Below are 16,785 nucleotides of genomic sequence, written 5' to 3'. Positions count from 1 at the left end.
AGGGTACAATAGACATTGTCCTCCTAGACCATCGGCACCACTACCTGTACCTCTATTATAAGGTCACCGGACTGATATGGGAACTTCAGGCAAAGAACCTGTCACGCCTATAAATGGAACCTCGCATACGATTGCTGCATGCCTGGTTGGAAACGACATGGTTGAGCAGGACTTGTCTCCGCGGGCAACGACGTGACGTTGGTCCAAATTGAGCCAGCTTTGAATCAAATCCTCGTCTTGGTGGGGAAATTTCCAGAACCGGGTTGGAAATGGAGTGTGCATCTGAAGAAGAGTCCGACGACGTTGATTCGTCTGTAGTCAAAGAGATACCAGATCATGTTGGATTCCATTGTTCTGTGCGCCTTTGAATGCACAATGGAGCGGCCTCTAGGGCGGAAAGAAGCTTCGGCGATCCATAGGTGCTGCTAGCTAAATCTATAAACAACTGTCAGCTGGTAAATAAAGCAGCCATATTGGCTATGCCCCAAGAGAGTTGCAAAGACCTGGGTCCCGCGAGAAGGTGATTGAAGTCTGAGCCAGGCGGTTCGATGGTGACCGTTGCGCAGAAGCTGGAGAGATTGCGTGTAACCCAAAGGCGAAGACGAAAGGCTAAAATCCTTTGCTAACTTAATTATCGGTCAATGGCTTCCAGTGTGCATCGTCAAGCATTCTGTCATGCACCGAGGTTTCATCCCTGCTAGACCGCTGCAACACTGGGGTACTTTCACCACCCCAACGGGTATCTTGCTGCGTGAGTCACACCAAAGGGATTGCTAACGATGCTGGACTGCGCTGTTGAGGCTCCTCCAAGCTCAATAATTATTCTTGCTGAGCTGCTATTGGTGTAGGTGCAGGAAAGCCTCGGATCGGCTGCAGTGTCCTCGAGAAAGCGCGACCATCGTCCAAAGCCAAAGGGCGAGACAACCGCATTGAGCACGCAGCAGGTGGCTGAAGAAGCCAGCATGGGTCTGGCTTGTCGATTTGACTCCAGGACTTTGTCGTTGACAGGAGTAGTAGTCGACCGCGGCGCAGAGCTTATCGGAGACGGTGCCTGATTGCATGCTCCAGCGGACCAGCTCCAGCGCTCGTTTCCGCTTTTCTCTCCCCCGCGCACATCCAGCCTGGCTCTTCCGTCACTCGAACAAAACTCCGTCGACAATTCTGCAACGCCCACCATGCCGCAGCAATTGAGCTCGAAGGATGCCTCCCTGTTCCGACAGGTGGTTCGCCACTATGAGAACAAACAGTACAAAAAGGGTGAGTTTCAATGCCGAATTGACCACGCTGGTCGTCGATGTTTCATGCGGGCGGTCGTAAAAGGCTGACTGTCATACTTTCCTGTCTTGTTCTTTTTTTGAGGAAATTGTAGGCATCAAAACAGCTGAACAAATCCTTCGCAAAAACCCAAACCATGGCGATACGTTAGCGATGAAGGCTCTGATCATGAGCAACCAAGGTGAACAACAGGAGGCCTTCGCCTTGGCCAAGGAAGCTCTCAAAAACGACATGAAGTCGCATATCTGCTGGCACGTGTACGGCTTGCTCTACCGCGCGGAAAAGAACTACGAGGAAGCTATCAAGGCCTACCGATTCGCCCTCAGAATCGAACCGGACTCCCAGCCTATTCAGAGAGACCTCGCCCTCCTTCAGATGCAGATGCGCGATTACCAAGGGTACATACAGAGCAGGAGCAGTATGCTTCAAGCCCGGCCTGGTTTCCGACAGAATTGGACTGCTCTTGCTATTGCGCACCACCTCTCGGGCGATCTGGAAGAGGCTGAGAAGGTGTTGACGACATACGAGGAGACATTGAAGACCCCACCACCCATCTCCGACATGGAACACTCTGAAGCTACGCTGTACAAGAACATGATCATTGCGGAGTCGGGAAACCTTGAAAAGGCCTTGGAACACCTCGAGTCGGAGGGATACCGCGTCTCCGACGTGCTTGCTATGATGGAGATGAAGGCGGACTACCTCCTCCGCCTCGGTAAGAAGGAAGAAGCTGCTGCCGCCTACACTGCTTTGCTGGAACGCAATTCGGAGAACTCCATCTACTTCGACGGTTTGATCAAGGCTAAGGATATTGCTAGCGATGACCACAAGGCTCTCCAGGCTCTTTACGACTCCTGGGCTGAAAAGTACCCGCGTGGTGATGCGCCTCGCAGAATTCCCTTGGATTTCCTGGAAGGAGATGACTTCAAGCAGGCTGCCGACGCATACTTGCAGCGTATGCTCAAAAAGGGCGTCCCGTCGCTCTTTGTAAACATCAAACTCCTCTACACCAACACAGGCAAACGTGACACAGTACAACAGCTAGTGGAAGGCTATGTCTCAACGCCTCAATCAAATGGCTCAGCCAACGATTCAGCCAACAAGGACAACACCGAATTCCTCTCTTCCGCCTACTACTTCCTCGCTCAGCACTACAACTACCACCTCAGTCGTGATCTGACCAAGGCCCTTCAGAACGTCGACAAGGCTCTCGAACTGTCGCCGAAGGCTGTGGAGTACCAGATGACCAAGGCAAGAATCTGGAAACACTATGGAAACCTCGAGAAGGCGGCAGAGGAGATGGAGAACGCTAGGAGGATGGACGAGAAGGACCGCCACATCAACTCCAAGGCCGCGAAGTACCAGCTGCGTAACAACGACAACGACAAGGGGCTCGACAACATGAGCAAGTTTACTCGGAATGAGACCGTTGGCGGCGCTTTGGGCGACCTCCACGAAATGCAGTGCGTATGGTATTTGACGGAAGATGGTGAGGCATACCTGCGGCAGAAGAAGTTGGGACTCGCCCTGAAGCGATTCCACGCTGTCTACAACATCTTCGATGTATGGCATGAGGACCAGTTTGACTTCCACAGCTTTTCTCTCCGAAAAGGCATGATCCGCGCTTACGTTGACATGGTCCGCTGGGAGGACCGTCTGCGCGAGCACCCCTTCTACTCCCGAATGGCACTTTCCGCCATCAAAGCTTATCTCCTTCTTCACGATGACCCCGATCTCGCTCACGGACCTCTTCCCGACGTTAACGGTACCGACGGTGACGATGCTGAGCGCAAGAAGGCGCTGAAGAAAGCCAAGAAGGAGCAGCAACGGCTTGAGAAGATCGAGGCAGACAAGCGCGAGCTTGCCAGGAAGTCTGCCGCAAACCCCAAGAGTCTCGACGGAGAGGTCAAGAAGGAGGACCCCGATCCTCTTGGAAACAAGCTTGCGCAGACACAGGAGCCGCTCAAGGAGGCGATGAAATTCCTTACACCCTTGCTCGAGTACAGCCCGAAGAACATCGAGGCTCAATGCCTCGGGTTCGAGGTGCATCTGAGAAGGGGTATGTTCAGAACTCCAGCCACAACTCCACTAACAGCACGTGAACATGAGACTGACTACGCTTTTAGGTAAATATGCACTTGCTCTCAAGTGTCTCACAGCGGCCCACTCTATAGACGCATCTAACCCCACACTCCACGTTCAATTGCTGCGATTTCGCCAAGCGTTGAACAAGCTCTCTGAGCCTCTTCCTCCGCAGGTGGCGGAAGTTGTTGATGCGGAATTTGAGGCTCTGCTTCCCAAAGCCCAGAACCTTGACGAATGGAACAAATCTTTCGTTGCGGACAAGCAGGACAGTATCCCTCACAAGCACGCTTATCTAACTTGCCAACAATTGTTGAAGCCCGATTCCAAGGCGGAAACCGAGAAGGAGCTTGCATCGACTCTAGATGCAAGCGTTGTGTCACTTGAGACCGCCCTTGCTGGTCTAGACCTGCTGGGCGAATGGGGCAGCAACCAGGCCACGAAGGCCAGCTACGCTGAAAAGGCTAGCAGCAAGTGGCCCGAGTCGTCCTTGTTCCGACTCGGCGCTTAGCCGCTGATCCTCGTTTATCTCTGCTGGTGTTTGGAGGGGATGGGTTTTGTCGGTTTCAGTCCATGCTCACATAGCGAAGCCCATAGAACAAGATTCAATAAGGTCAACATGACAAATAAAAGGTCCTGTATGAGTATTCATTGGTTTTGTTGAGTGGAGTGAGGTAGTATATACAGGAAATAGCGAAAATGTCATGAGGAACGAAGATAAACAGACACGTTCTCACCTTCTTTTCTGATCTCCTGATGTCCTGGGTTTTTTCTCCGAGTCACAAATCATTGGGATCAGCCACCTCCAGCAACCCAGCCACAATTTGTCTCCATAGCGTCCAAGCTCCGTCTGGTCCTTAAATTCTGGTAACTGACGATTTATGCCTGGTGCGGCAGGTGGGCCTGAGTGATGACGTCAGGAGTCTGGTCCACCTGTTGAGTACGGCCTTAGCCAAGCTCAACCTGCGAACATCACCATTTGACAAGCCAGGGCCTCCGAACACGGTCTTGTACCTAGGAACTTGCTGGGAAGCTGGGAACCCGGCTAACGGTAGCATGATGCCATCCTCCCTGGAACGGCGCCCTACCAGGTTGGAGCTCCGAAAACGCGCCAGCTTGGGCCTGGGCCTCCACCAAGCTGGGCAGCTTCCCGTCCTTGGAGCTTGGACTCGTCGCAAAGTATTGCTTCCTTGCTGGAGCTCAAGTGGGTGCCAGCGCATCAGAACTCAATAGAGCAAGATCGGTGCAGGTCTTGACTTGTTCGACTAGCGTTGACTAAAAAGGCGAGCAGACATGTGATGAAACAACAGCGCGCGGTGTTGACAAAAAACATGGGAGCCTGGACTAAGTTCGGTGGTGCGATCTCATCGCTGCAGATCGCAGAGATGATCTCATGCTAGACTAGCTGGCTGGTGATTATACTTCGACGCGATCTTCTCTTTCGCTTCCCAAAACTCGTTACACGGCCAACGACACGGTGACGTCAATCACGATCGAGAGCAAAAGAGAGAGTTTCCAGGAAGAAGTGATGCAGTGATTCTGGTTCTGGTTCCCCGTTGCGTATAAGATTTGCTGCCGTTGCTGCTTGCGGTCCCCCTTGGCCTTTCTCTTCTTCCTTTTTAACTCTTCGCTCTCCCTGCATTCCATCATTTCCCACAAATCAATCCCTGATACCCTTTTCCGATTTTATTACTGTGATACCCCCATTCCTCTATACCCCCTAGTTTTGTTTATTTTGGGCGCCAATCTTACCCTGGCTCCTTCCTTCGGTTGTATTACGATTCCAATTGAAGGCTCTAATCGATAATTGATATCATACCTCCCTTCCTTGACTATTCATAGCTTGTCGCCCTCACCATGCCTTCCCACGCGGTTAACAGGCCTACCGATATCAAGCAGAAGGAGAAGGACATCAATCAGAAGCTGCAGTGGTTCGGAATCTACCAAGCCTTCACATATGGCAAGCTTCCAACCGTAAGTTTGCGACAATTCCCGAGTCCACTAACTGCGCATTCGCTAATTGGCTGTCGCACAACAGAACAAGCAATGCGATGTCGCTCTGAACTCTGCCCTCGCCTCCAAGGCTCTCTCAAACCCCTCAAAAGAGCTCTCTGAGGAGGGTCGCGCCCTTGTTGGAGATGTCCGAACGGCCATTGAGGAGGCGAAGAAGCTCATTCTTAGCAAGAATGACGGCCAATTGCTCCAGGAGTTCATCTATGAAGCGTCGCGCCTCAATGCCGATGACTTCCAGAAGCCCGAGGTATCGGGTAACAGGGAGTCGGCTGAACAGGATGCTGCTAAGGCTAGAGAGGGATTGAAGTCCCTTGGAACTCTCATCATCACCAACGGCGAGTTCCGCAAGATTTGTAAGTATCCTTACCATCGCGACTCATAATCGACGCTAATCTGTCGCTATAGTGAACGATGCTATGATCATTGCTCGCGACATTGCCGGCGACGCCTCGCAGAAGGCCGCCAACAAGGTTCGCCCATCGGAGGAACAGCTTGCGCAGGCCGATCACGCTGCCGAGGACAACGTCTGGCACGAGAAGCCCGACGTCGCTGGATACAAGGAACAGTTCAAGTCTCGCTTCAACAAGAGCAAGGCTGTAAGTGACAACCCGCACTGCGAGCCACAACAAGTCGCTAACGATATAAAAGGAGGACGAGGTTGCTGATGTCGCCAAGACTGGCGCGAACACTGCCAACACCGGCTCTACTCTTGACCCCTACGCTGGTCGTGATGCTGCCCTCGAGCAGGCTAAGTCGAAAGTCCCCGACGACCAGAAGTCCAACGTCACCAACCGCACCCAGGAGTACCTGAACAAGACCCGTGACTATCTGGCCGATAAGTTCCCCCAGGAGCGCCGCGACCAGGCCATCTACCGTCTGAAGAAGATGATCATTGAGATCCAGGGTCACCGTGACTGTAAGTTTACAGCCGCGTCATTCAAGCTCCAGGAACAGAGACTGATTCGATAATAGATCAGCAAGCTATTAGTGCTCTGCTTGACTTGGCCGAGAAGTACGGTAGCCGCTCCAGGCACGTTGTCAAGGAGGGTACCAACAGTGTCCAGGGCACCCGTGGAGGCGGCAAGGTCCAGACCATGGAGCAGAACCTCAGGACTCTTCTTGAGCGCTTCGCCAACAGCACTTCCATGGATGACTTCTTCGACTCCTTGGAGGCCATCTACAGCGATGCTGACAAGGACCCCGAACTCAAGGGATGGTTCAAGAACATGAACAGCTTCATCCGCAAGTCTCTGCAGCAGCAGGGATTTGTCATGGAGGACGAGTGGAACCGCCAGTACGATGAGCTGGCCGAACACGGTCGCTTCCTCCTACGTGACCGCTACAGGGACCACACCGACCGCATTCTCGATGAGGTCAAGTTCCTCGGCGGCCAGTTCGACCAGGACCGCCAGAACCGTGCTTTCGGTGATGCCATGCAGAAGCTGTTCCTCGACCTTGGCCGCGACGAGAACGGCAACCCTAAATTCAAGAAGCACCTTGTCAAGGACATCACCGACGTCATCCTTCCTGGTATCTTTGAGAACGTCCGCTACGTTCCCATTCCTCGTATTGAGGTCTCTGATCCCATGGCTGATGTTGTCGTTGAGAACCTGGTAATTGAGAGCGACAACCTCATGCCCAACGTTGTTGAGTTCGGCAGCGACAACTACTTCCGCTGGGGACGCAAGAAGATCAGCAACAAGCGAGACAACAAGATCATGATCTCCGTGTCTGGTATCCAGGCTGACCTGCGTGATGTCAGCTACTACATCAACAAGAAGCAGGGCTTCCCCTCTATCAAGGACACTGGTGTCATGGACGTCTTCCTTGGCGGCGAGGGATTCTCCTTCAAGATCGCTGCCTCCACTGCTCAGGACAAGGACCGCCAGAACTTTGTCAAGCTCGACAAGGTCTCTGTTAAGCTCGACCAGATCGACATTAAGCTGAAGAAGTCCAAGCACAAGGTTCTCTTCTCCGTCTTCAAGCCCCTGCTCTTCAAGACTGTTCGTCCCGCCATTCAGAAGGTCCTTGAGCAGCAGATCAAGGATGCCTTCCAGAAGGGTGATGCCTTTGCCTACGAGGTCCACAAGGAGGCTGAGAAGGCCAAGGGACAGATCAAGGAGAACCCCGAGGACGCTCCCAATGTCTACAACCGCTACTTGGAGGCTTTCCGTGCCCGCCTTGCGGAAGGCAAGCGCAAGGCTCAGGAGGCTGCTCAGCGCGACACCAAGGTGCAGGCCGTCCCCACCCTCAAGACCTCGATCTTCCCGGACATCAAGCTTCCTGGTGGCATCACCACCAAGGCTACCGAGTACGACGAGCTCGCGAAGAAGGGCGAGCGCTGGGAGTCTCCCATCTTTAGTGTCGGATCTGCGTCCGAGTCGACCAACATTCCCAAGCCCGACCCCATTACACGCAAGCCTCACAACACTGCTGAAGGCAAGCTTCGTGACCGTAACTCTCTCAACGGCGGAGTCAACCCTGCCCTGACCGGAGGCACCGGCTCTACCCGGACTGGAACCAACCCTACCCTGACGAACGGCAGCACTGCCGTGACCAACGGCCACGCTAAGCACTTCGTCAGCAACGCGGACGGCACGCCCTTCAACCCTCAGACCGCATAAGGTACATGATGTTTATGCCTCTATCTGAGAAAGAATCGCCCCGCACACATGACATGATGCTGGCGAAATTTAACGCCCGTTTCCTATCTTTGACTCGATTTTCCTTTTGAATACCTAATCGTCGTCAAACGTTTTGATTTTCATTCTCTGGATTCCCATTTTCTTTACTGTATCCCTTTGTATTGTACTTTTGTACTACCGCTTTATCGTGCTACTGTACTATACGGGTGACGCAATTATGTCTCTCTTAATTGTCTACTACCTACCTACCCATCTTTCTATAGCTTAATCGGGTATCCCTTTCGTTCCGATATCTCGTCTCTCAATATACACAAATCTGAATCTGAATCTAAATGCAACATAAACTTTGAAGAAAAAACGAACAAGAACGTCTATGAAACTTCGTTGAAAAAAACCCTCTATATAACATATTTTCTTTACCCCCCAATCCATTTTTGAATCTCTTTGTTGGTGAAATCCTTTACATCTGGGCAAAGTACTTCTCCCACCCTAACTCCTGCATCTTCGTATTCTTAACCTCCATGTTCTCAACACGCGCGTTCTCCGCGTACGCCTCGACCTTGCGCTGCACGGTGGCGTCAAAAGCACCGATGATGCGCGCAGCCAAGAGCGCAGCGTTGATGCTGTTGTTGATGCCGACTGTTGCAACGGGGACGCCTTTAGTTATTGTTAGCACTTATCTTCTAATGACTATGTAACGGGGAAGAAAAAGGATGGAAATAACTTACCCCTAGGCATCTGCACAATACTATGCAGACTATCGACACCGTCAAGACTCGACCCCTTCACAGGCACACCGATGACAGGCAGCGCTGTATGCGCGGCCGCCATACCGGGTAGATGCGCCGCACCGCCCGCAGCAGCAATAATAACCTTGATTCCCTTCGCCGCAGCAGAAGCGGCATACTCAGCCATGAAGTTGGGCGTGCGGTGCGCGGATGTAATATCCACGGCGGGTTCAATGCCAAATGTATCCCTCAGCAACTTGAGACCAGGGACAAGGGTCTTAAGGTCTGAGTCTGAGCCCATCATGACAGCGACTTGCGGGACTGGTTTTGCGGGGCCGGAGGGGGCGGGCTTGGTTTTGATGTCTGGGCGTTGAGAGCGGATTTCGTCGACAACGTTTATGAGCGGTTGGATGTGGGATTCTGCGAGGGCCATTGTTGCTGCTGTTACGGTGATGTGGCCCATTTTGCGGCCGGGTTTGGCGGCGCCTTTGCTGTAGAGGTGGATTGAGGCGTTGGGGATGGATAGCGCGGCCTCGGCGGCCTTGAGGTGCGTATCCGGTTCAGAGCCGCCGATGATGTTGAGCATGATAGAGGGTTGGCGGAGCTGGAGGCTCTCTGGCGGGATGGGGAGGTCAAGGATAGCGCGCATGTGGGTTTCGAACTGTGAGAGGGCGCAGCCTTCAATGGTGTAGTGGCCTGAGTTGTGCACGCGGGAGGCGAGTTCGCAGAGGAGCAGGCTGTTGTCGTTCATGAGGAACATTTCGACGCCGAAGGCACCCTTGCCTTCAAAGGTTGCGACGGCCTTGCGAGCGAGCTTCTGCGCGGCTTGGTTGATGCTGTCGGGGACGTTGCGGGCGGGGGCGTAGACGAGCTTGCAGATGGAGTCTTCTTGGACGGTTTCGACGGTGGGGTAGGAGAGGACTGAGTCTTGAGTTTTGATGACCATAACGGCGAGTTCCTAGTTGTTTGGCCTTGGTTAGAAGATACATGTTGTAGGAATGTAATTAGGGCTCACCTTCTGGAAGTAGGCCCACTTCTCCGCGTATAGAGGGCGACCCTTGAGGAACTCGAGAGCATCGGCAATATCGTCTTTGGAGTTGACGCGGTAGTTACCTAGTCACACAGATACTGTCAGCAATTGAACTTCTAGATTTTAAGGGTAGTACGCACCACGACCGTCATAAGCCATGGTCTTCGATTTCAGCATCAGCGGGTATCCAAGCTGTTCACCAGCCTTGGCCAATTCCTCGGGAGTGTTCTCAGCCAGCTCGCGGTGCTCCGCCATGGGAATGCCATGCTTCGCCAGGTGTTCCTTCTGGTTGAACTTGTTCTGAATTGTGCGAATAGCCTGCCAGCTAGGCTCGATCTTCACTTGCGAAGCGACTTCCTCCAGAGCATAGGTGTCGACGTGCTCAATCTCCGCAGTGATAACATCGCACTTCTTAGCCAACTCGCGCACTGCCTCGCGTTCCTTGAACGAGCCGGTGACATGGCTGTCGTGAGAACTAATCTGCTTAGCCGGGGAGTTCTCCGCATCGAGGACGTTGCACTGGATGTTCAGTCTGTTGGCGGCCTCGACCATCATGCGGCCGAGCTGGCCACCGCCGAGGATGCCGACTTTGCGATCGTTCCACATCTTGAATTGCGAGAGTTGAGCTGGGGTAAAGAGAGTGGAAGGAGGGAATGAATCATTGACAGTGCCCCTCCGTGACTCCGCAATCGGCCAAAACTTTATCGGGAAAAAAGGAAAAGCCCGTATCATCACGTGAGCACCCGATAAGATGGCGAGTCTCGACCAATGATGAGCTGCACCTCGACTGCCAAAGTGATCGCAGCGCATCGCGTTCCTGAAGCTTGTCTTTTGCATCCCCTTGGCCTCTGCCGGATCAAGCCGCGGGAGAAATGTCTTTAGGTCTGTCTGCCCTTTCTGGACCTTGGTCTTCTTTACTCCGGACTTTCTACCCAATGTGTTCTCTCCATGACCCTCTCAGAGCTACGAAGCTAACGTCGTCATCCGATCAGATGAAGAGAGCTTGGAGTTAGTCGCCATGGGCGCTCCCATGGACATGTACGCAAGCCTTTGGGCTGGCATGCAGCTTAATGATCGCATTGATGCTAACCCTCACCTTAGTGAGAAATGGCCGAGCATTGTCGAGCCGCTACTTGAGCGACTGGAATACGTGCGTGCGAGCTCCGCCTTGATGAGGTCACAATAATTGACAGTATGATTCAGATCATCTACAACGTCTTCCCAATGCCGCAAATCCCACCCGAGCCTCCATCTGCCCTTCAGTACCAGCAACAATACCTGAACCCGACCTCCTCCTTCCTCCACGACCCTAACCCTGTCCCTTCAAGCAGCAACAAGGAGAACGCTGCGCCAGATGTTCAGGCGTCTCCCCAACCAGCTTCCTCAGTTGGCCCTCCTTCCTCGACCGAGCGCACCCCCGAATCTCTACCTATATCACAGGCTGATCCTGTACCGCCTTCCCTCCCCGCCCCTCTCCTCCTCATACTCCAATCTATCCAGTCAACCCTGCGGTCTCTGTTCACCCCCAAACCGCCTCACACGGTCCAGCGGCTGATAGAATTGATTCTCCACCCCAATGCGCATTATAAAACACTACCGGCTTACCTGCGCGCCATTGATCGTGTGGTCTCAGTCACCAGCAGCGCAGATGTTTTCCCGTTTCCGATGCAAAGCGGCACGGCCCAGCCACAACCTAACGGGACGCTCAATGGCGCAGAGACCACGTTCATGATGTCGGATAACGCGCTGGGGAGCGATGAGTCTCTTGGCGGTGCTCTTCTGACCCCTATCCCATGGCTAAATAATGCTTCTTCTCCGGGTGCGGAAGCGGCAGGGATTGATGAAAGTTCGTCACCCCTTGTTTCTCTCTTACCTGAATATGGTTGTCTAACAGGTAGGCTTTTAATGCAGTGTCCATGGAAACAACAGCCCCAGCTCTCCAAAACCAACTCCTCACTCAACCGGCTGATTCAAGCGCGCAACAGACCGTGGGAATGGACACCAGCGGCACAGGTAGCGTTTTAGAAGGCGAAATGACAGCTGAGCCGGAAGGGATCCCGCACGCTCGAGGTCCCTCCCTCCTCGGCGTCGAAGATATGGGTCTTCAAGACGGCAAAGGCGTTGAGATGACGCTCCTGAATAAAGAGGCCGAGTCTGACGGCACTAATTCTTCGGCTGAAGATTCCACTGCAACTACCTCTCAGGAGACTGCTGCAGGTGCAGACATCACAGACACTGCGACTCCAGTCACAGCCCTAGCCGCGGCCACAACGGAGAAAGACGGAACCACAGATGCCGACGCTGATGGAGACGGGGACATCACATTGTCTGATGAGCCTACTATACCTCAAGCTCAAGGGGCTAGTGCTGAAGGTGATGGTGAGGGGGCGGGTGAAAACAAGTAGTACCTACCTATATCTATCTACATTTTCGGAGTTCATAGGTTGTTTGTGGCTGTTATACTTGGACTTGATATCGCTTGATCTGATCTCTATCATGAAATGAATGACGATTTGAATTATATAAAACCTTTGTGGTCGCCTCTACCTATCCATCTGTCCATGGTAGTACTTTCTTCGTGACTCAATTTCCAGTCAGGGAAAGTGCGACCCCCGACTTGGAGAATTAGGAAGGAACATCCCTAAGCCCGAGATCAGGAAGGCGCAACCCCCAGGTTAGGAAGGTGCGATGTCAGGCCCGGTAAGGAGGGTGCGACCCTCAACCCATTTAAGCAGGAACGATCCCCAGTCGGGAAGGAACGATCTTCGACGGATCTTGCGGTTCGGAAGGAGCGACCCTCCGCCCATAGTACTAGGAAGTATAGGCTCGACACATGAGCATCGACAAGTACTGCAATGGATTGACTAGATAGTATTTGAGTAATATGTGTATCGTTGGATTTCGGTATAGAGTATACTCACAACAAAGGCGAACAAGGAAAAGGTATCTAGGTATCTTGCAAAAATCATAACAAAGTCCGAGAGGAACAAAAAAGAGGAAAGTCCAAAAAACACAGACATGTACAAAAAGAGTAAGGGTCATCAAAACTTCATGAAATGTATCTAAACCAGGGGAGGTCCGACTCTGGTGATGGCGGACATGCAGGTGCGCTTAAACAACTGGCTCCACCGTCTGAAGAGGCACATAGCTGGGCTCAACAGACGCACTCTCTGCTTGGCGGCCTGTGACGAGCATCCAAAGTCTGCCCGGCGCAGCCCGGACCCAAGCAATTGCGCGGCGGGTCGAGCTAGGCGTTGCAACTGAGAAGAGCGTAGCCTCGAGCCAGTTCTTCTGGGAATCACCGTTTGATGCAGATCCAAATTCCTTTTCTAGGAGTTCGGCGTCCATCCAGGCGGGGCGTCTCCAGAATTTAAGTAGAAGCGAAGAGACAACGACGGAAACACTGGAGAGGGCCATTGCCGCGCCCGCAGCCATGGGTGGGAGCATAAATCCGCCGAAGGGTAGGAAGAGACCCATTGCGAAGGGTAGACCGATCACATTGTACGCGCAAGCCCAGACGAGGTTGAGCTTGATGCGGTTGAAGACGGAGCGAGAGAGGGAGAGGCTTGCGGGCACGGAGAGGAGGTCGTCGGGTCGCATGAGAACGATGTCGGCGGCTTCCATCGCGACGTCTGTGCCAGAGGCTAGGGCTATACCCACGGAGGCAGTTGCAAGGGCGGGCGAATCGTTGATGCCGTCGCCGACCATTGCGACACGCTCGCCGGTTTCTTGGAGGCTGGCGATGATGGATTGCTTGTCTGATGGGGAGACCGAGGCGTGTACGGCGGAAGCAGGGATGCCGACGGCTGATGCGATGGAGTTCGCTGCTGCGTGCGAGTCGCCAGTGATTAGGGATGTGGAAAGTCCCATTCGGTGCAGGGCGGCCACTGCCGCGACGGCAGTCACTTTGACAGTGTCCTGGAGGAGGATCGTACCAGCGAACTGGCCGTCAATGGCAACGTGGATCTGAGTAATGCCAATCTGGACATTCTTGGACCCCGGCGCATCAGGAGCTTGCTCGGAGGTTTCTGGAACAGGAATGTTGTTTGATTCAAGGAAAGTGGCGTTTCCAATCAGCACACGGTAGCATACGCGCTCGACACTGGAAACCGGCTCAACCAGGGCTGATATGCCTTTGCCAACGCGGGCATCAAAGTCGCCTAGACTTCCTGGCAGTCCACTTTCGCCCGAATTGCCTGATTCGTTCCTTGCTGCCATGTAGATGGTCTTGCCGATAGGGTGTTCGCTGTTCATCTCCGCCAGCCCAACAATCAACCACCACAATCGACGATGCCAGTCATTTGATGTCCATTGAGATCCAATCTTAGCCTCTGCGACGCTCATCTTTCCTGTGGTCAAAGTACCAGTTTTGTCAAACACAACATGGGTAATTCTGGTAGCACTTTCAAGCACAGCGCCCCCCTTGACGAGAATACCCTGAGTGGCACCAACTCCCGTCCCAACCATGACCGCGGTAGGGGTACTAAGACCCAAAGCGCACGGACAAGCGAAGACAATGACTGAAATGCACAGCTTCAAGCAGACCATAACCTTGCCACCGCCTTCTTCCGCAGCGAAGATCTTCGGAGGATTAGGCAGCAGATGGCTCACAACCATCCAGCCAAAGAACGTAACCAAACCGAGGCTGATAATCGTGGGAACGAAGTAGCCAGCAACAACATCCGCCATACGTTGGATGGAAGCTCGACTTGTCTGCGCGTCCTGTACTAGCTTCACAATCTTGCTCAGCTGAGTATCCTTGCCGGTACGAATGACCTTGAAGTCGACTGCGCTTGTGCCATTGACTGTTCCTGCAATAACCATGCTTCCCCTCGTTTTATGGATAGGTAAGGCTTCACCAGTAATCATGCTCTCGTCAACATAGGTTTCACCACGAATAACAATTCCATCAGCGGATACTTTATCTCCCGGATGAAGTATGATGATATCTCCAACTTCGATAAGCTCAGTGGGAATTACTCTCTGGGCAACTGCCGGTCGCTCATTCGAAGATGCGGGCTTCGATTCCTTAGTGTCGACCTTTGTCCATTCTTCCGCTGACTTTTCAGCTGCAATCGGGTCGTCGTAAATGGTTGTCATCGAGGGTGCTAGAGACATGAGCCGAGACAGAGCGGCAGAGGTCTGACCCTTGGCTCTGTTCTCCAGCCATCGTCCTAGAGTGATGAATGTGATAAGCATAGTGCTGGTATCAAAGACGGTGCTAGGCCTTTTGTGAGGTTCCATAAGGATGGCAACGATCATTGTAAAGACACTGTAGAAGAAAGCTGACGAAGTGCCTAGCATGACGAGAACATCCATAGTCGGCGCACGGTGGCGTAGAGACTTGAAACTGGTGATGTAGAACCGCTTGCCAATGCCGAACTGCACGGGAATAGTGAGAAGCAAACATAGAACCTCTCCCAGATAGAGGCCTGGGATGAGTCGAACGCTGCCAAAGTCGAGCATCGGCAGATACATCGGAAGGATCATGCTTATCAGAAACACCGGGAAAGCGAAGGATAGCGAGATCAAGAAGGCGCGCTTCCACTCAAGGACTTCCTTCGTCTTCGCTAGAGACTCCAATTGTGCGTTGTTGTCATCAGAGTCCGCAAGCAGAGCATTATACCCGGCCGCTTCAATCGCAGCAACAATTGCACGGATTCCTATTATCGAGGGGTCGTACTCAACCACTAATCGAGAGGTCGCGAGAGCAACAGTAGCAACAATCACACCTGACTTCTGGATGAGGGTATCCTCCAGCGCCGCAGCGGAGTTGGCGTCTCGTAGACCATGGAGATCAAGGGTGACTCGACTGACGCCGCTCTTTTGAGCAAACGCTTGAACCTCAGAGACTATCTTCGCATCAAATCCCGCATCCTCAATTAGGTCGACAATCTTCTTGGAAGTAAGAACCAAAGGATTGTGGGTAATGATCGCCCGTTCAGCGAGCAGACTAATGTTGAACTGGAACAGGCCTTCCACACCCTCAAAGGCAGCCTGCACGCTCGAAGTACATGCACCGCATGTCATTCCCTCAATTGCGACAGTTGTAACGGTAGACTGTGGGCCTGTGGCCTCCTGAGACCCGCGCAGACCAGCCTGTAGTGTTGAGGTTTCCAGCACCTTTGCCCCAAAGCCACGGTCTTCCACCATCTCCGCTAGCTGCTCGGCCGATACCAACGACAGATCATGCTCAACCACCGCCCGTTCCGATAGCAATGAGACGCTAACAGAGCGTACACCAGTATTCTCAGCCAGTCCACCTTCCACCGCGGAGGTACATGCCCCGCATGTCATCCCTTCGACTCCTAACGTTGTGGTTGCGATATTTGTCGTTGGAGCGCTTGAACCGCTGACGCTTTGCGTCGGAATAGAAGAACTATCGGTGGATATAACGGCTGCATCGAAACCGCAATCATCGATCGTATCGGCGACTTTTTGGGGAGGGAGGATGGTAGGGTCGTGATGAATGACGGCCCTGCCCATCATCAAGCTCACGGAGACCTCACCGGCGCCATCGACGCCCTTGAAAGCGTTCTCTACGGTAGAGGTGCATGCGCCGCATGTCATTCCCTCCACGCTAACGGTAGTGGTGGCCATTTGCGACGTAGATCGGGCCGAGGAGGCGCTGGCATCCCCGGCGGCTAAGGTATTGGGTACCGCCATAGTATTGACGCAGGCAAAGGCCGGAAAATGCTATGGTCACCGCATACGAGCGAGTAGTCGAACCAGCGAGGGGGAGAAGAAGAAAAAGAGAATGAGAAAAAGTGGCCAAGGAAGGGCACGGAGGCAGAGTGATTAAGAATGAAATTAATCAGACGATGGGGCGCCGCGGCGGATGCAACGGATTCGGGAAGCCTGGACGCTTGTCACCTTACGTAGTCTCCCTGTGCTCCCGCTATGTACCTACGCGGCTTGATAACGTAAATCCCGGTCGGTTCGTAGTTCCCGGTCGGTTCGCAGAACTCCAAAAAATTCCGACGCGTCTACCACCTACCATCTTTAACCACCC

The 16,785-nt window shown here is 53.2% G+C and overlaps 5 protein-coding genes across 5 annotated transcripts; 3 read left to right on the top strand and 2 right to left on the bottom strand.

Moving 5' to 3' along the window:
- Positions 1–1,049: 1,049 nt before the first annotated feature.
- Positions 1,050–4,041, top strand: BDV14DRAFT_22630 (peptide alpha-N-acetyltransferase complex A subunit NAT1). The gene is made up of 3 exons (XM_073776326.1): positions 1,050–1,257; positions 1,370–3,334; positions 3,402–4,041. Exons 1-3 carry the CDS (start codon positions 1,176–1,178, stop codon positions 3,866–3,868), a joined length of 2,514 nt encoding a protein of 837 aa, XP_073621896.1. The 5' UTR covers positions 1,050–1,175; the 3' UTR covers positions 3,869–4,041.
- A 1,173-nt stretch (positions 4,042–5,214) lies between these two features.
- BDV14DRAFT_194178 (uncharacterized protein) lies at positions 5,215–7,994 on the top strand (the record flags this gene model as incomplete). The annotated part of the gene is made up of 5 exons (XM_073771891.1): positions 5,215–5,331; positions 5,396–5,723; positions 5,776–5,966; positions 6,019–6,286; positions 6,343–7,994. 5 exons carry the CDS (start codon positions 5,215–5,217, stop codon positions 7,992–7,994), a joined length of 2,556 nt encoding a protein of 851 aa, XP_073621895.1.
- Positions 7,995–8,234: 240 nt separating this feature from the next.
- BDV14DRAFT_22714 (phosphoribosylaminoimidazole carboxylase ADE2) lies at positions 8,235–10,451 on the bottom strand. The gene is made up of 4 exons (XM_073776327.1): positions 9,914–10,451; positions 9,759–9,856; positions 8,744–9,701; positions 8,235–8,672 (listed from the first exon to the last, which is right to left on the bottom strand). The coding sequence occupies exons 1-4, from the start codon at positions 10,377–10,379 to the stop codon at positions 8,476–8,478; spliced, it is 1,719 nt and encodes a 572-aa protein (XP_073621894.1). The 5' UTR covers positions 10,380–10,451; the 3' UTR covers positions 8,235–8,475.
- A 129-nt stretch (positions 10,452–10,580) lies between these two features.
- On the top strand, positions 10,581–12,391 carry BDV14DRAFT_185656 (uncharacterized protein). Its single transcript, XM_073770704.1, has 5 exons — positions 10,581–10,655; positions 10,766–10,811; positions 10,875–10,923; positions 10,977–11,619; positions 11,685–12,391. Exons 1-5 carry the CDS (start codon positions 10,646–10,648, stop codon positions 12,176–12,178), a joined length of 1,242 nt encoding a protein of 413 aa, XP_073621893.1. The 5' UTR covers positions 10,581–10,645; the 3' UTR covers positions 12,179–12,391.
- On the bottom strand, positions 12,311–16,637 carry ctpA (Cu(2+)-transporting P-type ATPase CCC2). The gene has a single exon (XM_073770703.1). It carries the CDS (start codon positions 16,437–16,439, stop codon positions 12,885–12,887), a length of 3,555 nt encoding a protein of 1,184 aa, XP_073621892.1. The 5' UTR covers positions 16,440–16,637; the 3' UTR covers positions 12,311–12,884.
- Between the last annotated feature and the right edge of the window lie 148 nt (positions 16,638–16,785).

Source organism: Aspergillus stella-maris (assembly GCF_047715825.1).
Source record: "Aspergillus stella-maris strain CBS 113639 unplaced genomic scaffold BDV14scaffold_122, whole genome shotgun sequence".
In the NCBI taxonomy this organism is placed as follows: Eukaryota; Fungi; Ascomycota; class Eurotiomycetes; order Eurotiales; family Aspergillaceae; genus Aspergillus; species Aspergillus stella-maris.
The sequence above is the reverse complement of the archived record's forward strand: the minus strand, read 5'-3'. Positions and strand labels throughout refer to the sequence as shown.

What these genes read in the sequence shown, in the direction of transcription:
- BDV14DRAFT_22630 (XM_073776326.1), top strand. Translation starts at nt 1,176, where the DNA reads ATGCCGCAGCAATTGAGCTCGAAGGATGCCTCCCTGTTCCGACAGGTG. An exon ending in GAACAAACAGTACAAAAAGG is followed by an intron (nt 1,258 to 1,369) that starts GTGAGTTTCAAT and finishes AGGAAATTGTAG; the next exon opens with GCATCAAAACAGCTGAACAA. An exon ending in CGAGGTGCATCTGAGAAGGG is followed by an intron (nt 3,335 to 3,401) that starts GTATGTTCAGAA and finishes CTACGCTTTTAG; the next exon opens with GTAAATATGCACTTGCTCTC.
- BDV14DRAFT_22714 (XM_073776327.1), bottom strand. Translation starts at nt 10,379, where the DNA reads ATGTGGAACGATCGCAAAGTCGGCATCCTCGGCGGTGGCCAGCTCGGC. An exon ending in CATGGCTTATGACGGTCGTG is followed by an intron (nt 9,857 to 9,913) that starts GTGCGTACTACC and finishes CTGTGTGACTAG; the next exon opens with GTAACTACCGCGTCAACTCC. An exon ending in AGTGGGCCTACTTCCAGAAG is followed by an intron (nt 9,702 to 9,758) that starts GTGAGCCCTAAT and finishes CCAAACAACTAG; the next exon opens with GAACTCGCCGTTATGGTCAT.
- BDV14DRAFT_185656 (XM_073770704.1), top strand. An exon ending in TACTTGAGCGACTGGAATAC is followed by an intron (nt 10,924 to 10,976) that starts GTGCGTGCGAGC and finishes AGTATGATTCAG; the next exon opens with ATCATCTACAACGTCTTCCC. An exon ending in AGCGGCAGGGATTGATGAAA is followed by an intron (nt 11,620 to 11,684) that starts GTTCGTCACCCC and finishes CTTTTAATGCAG; the next exon opens with TGTCCATGGAAACAACAGCC.
- ctpA (XM_073770703.1), bottom strand. Translation starts at nt 16,439, where the DNA reads ATGGCGGTACCCAATACCTTAGCCGCCGGGGATGCCAGCGCCTCCTCG.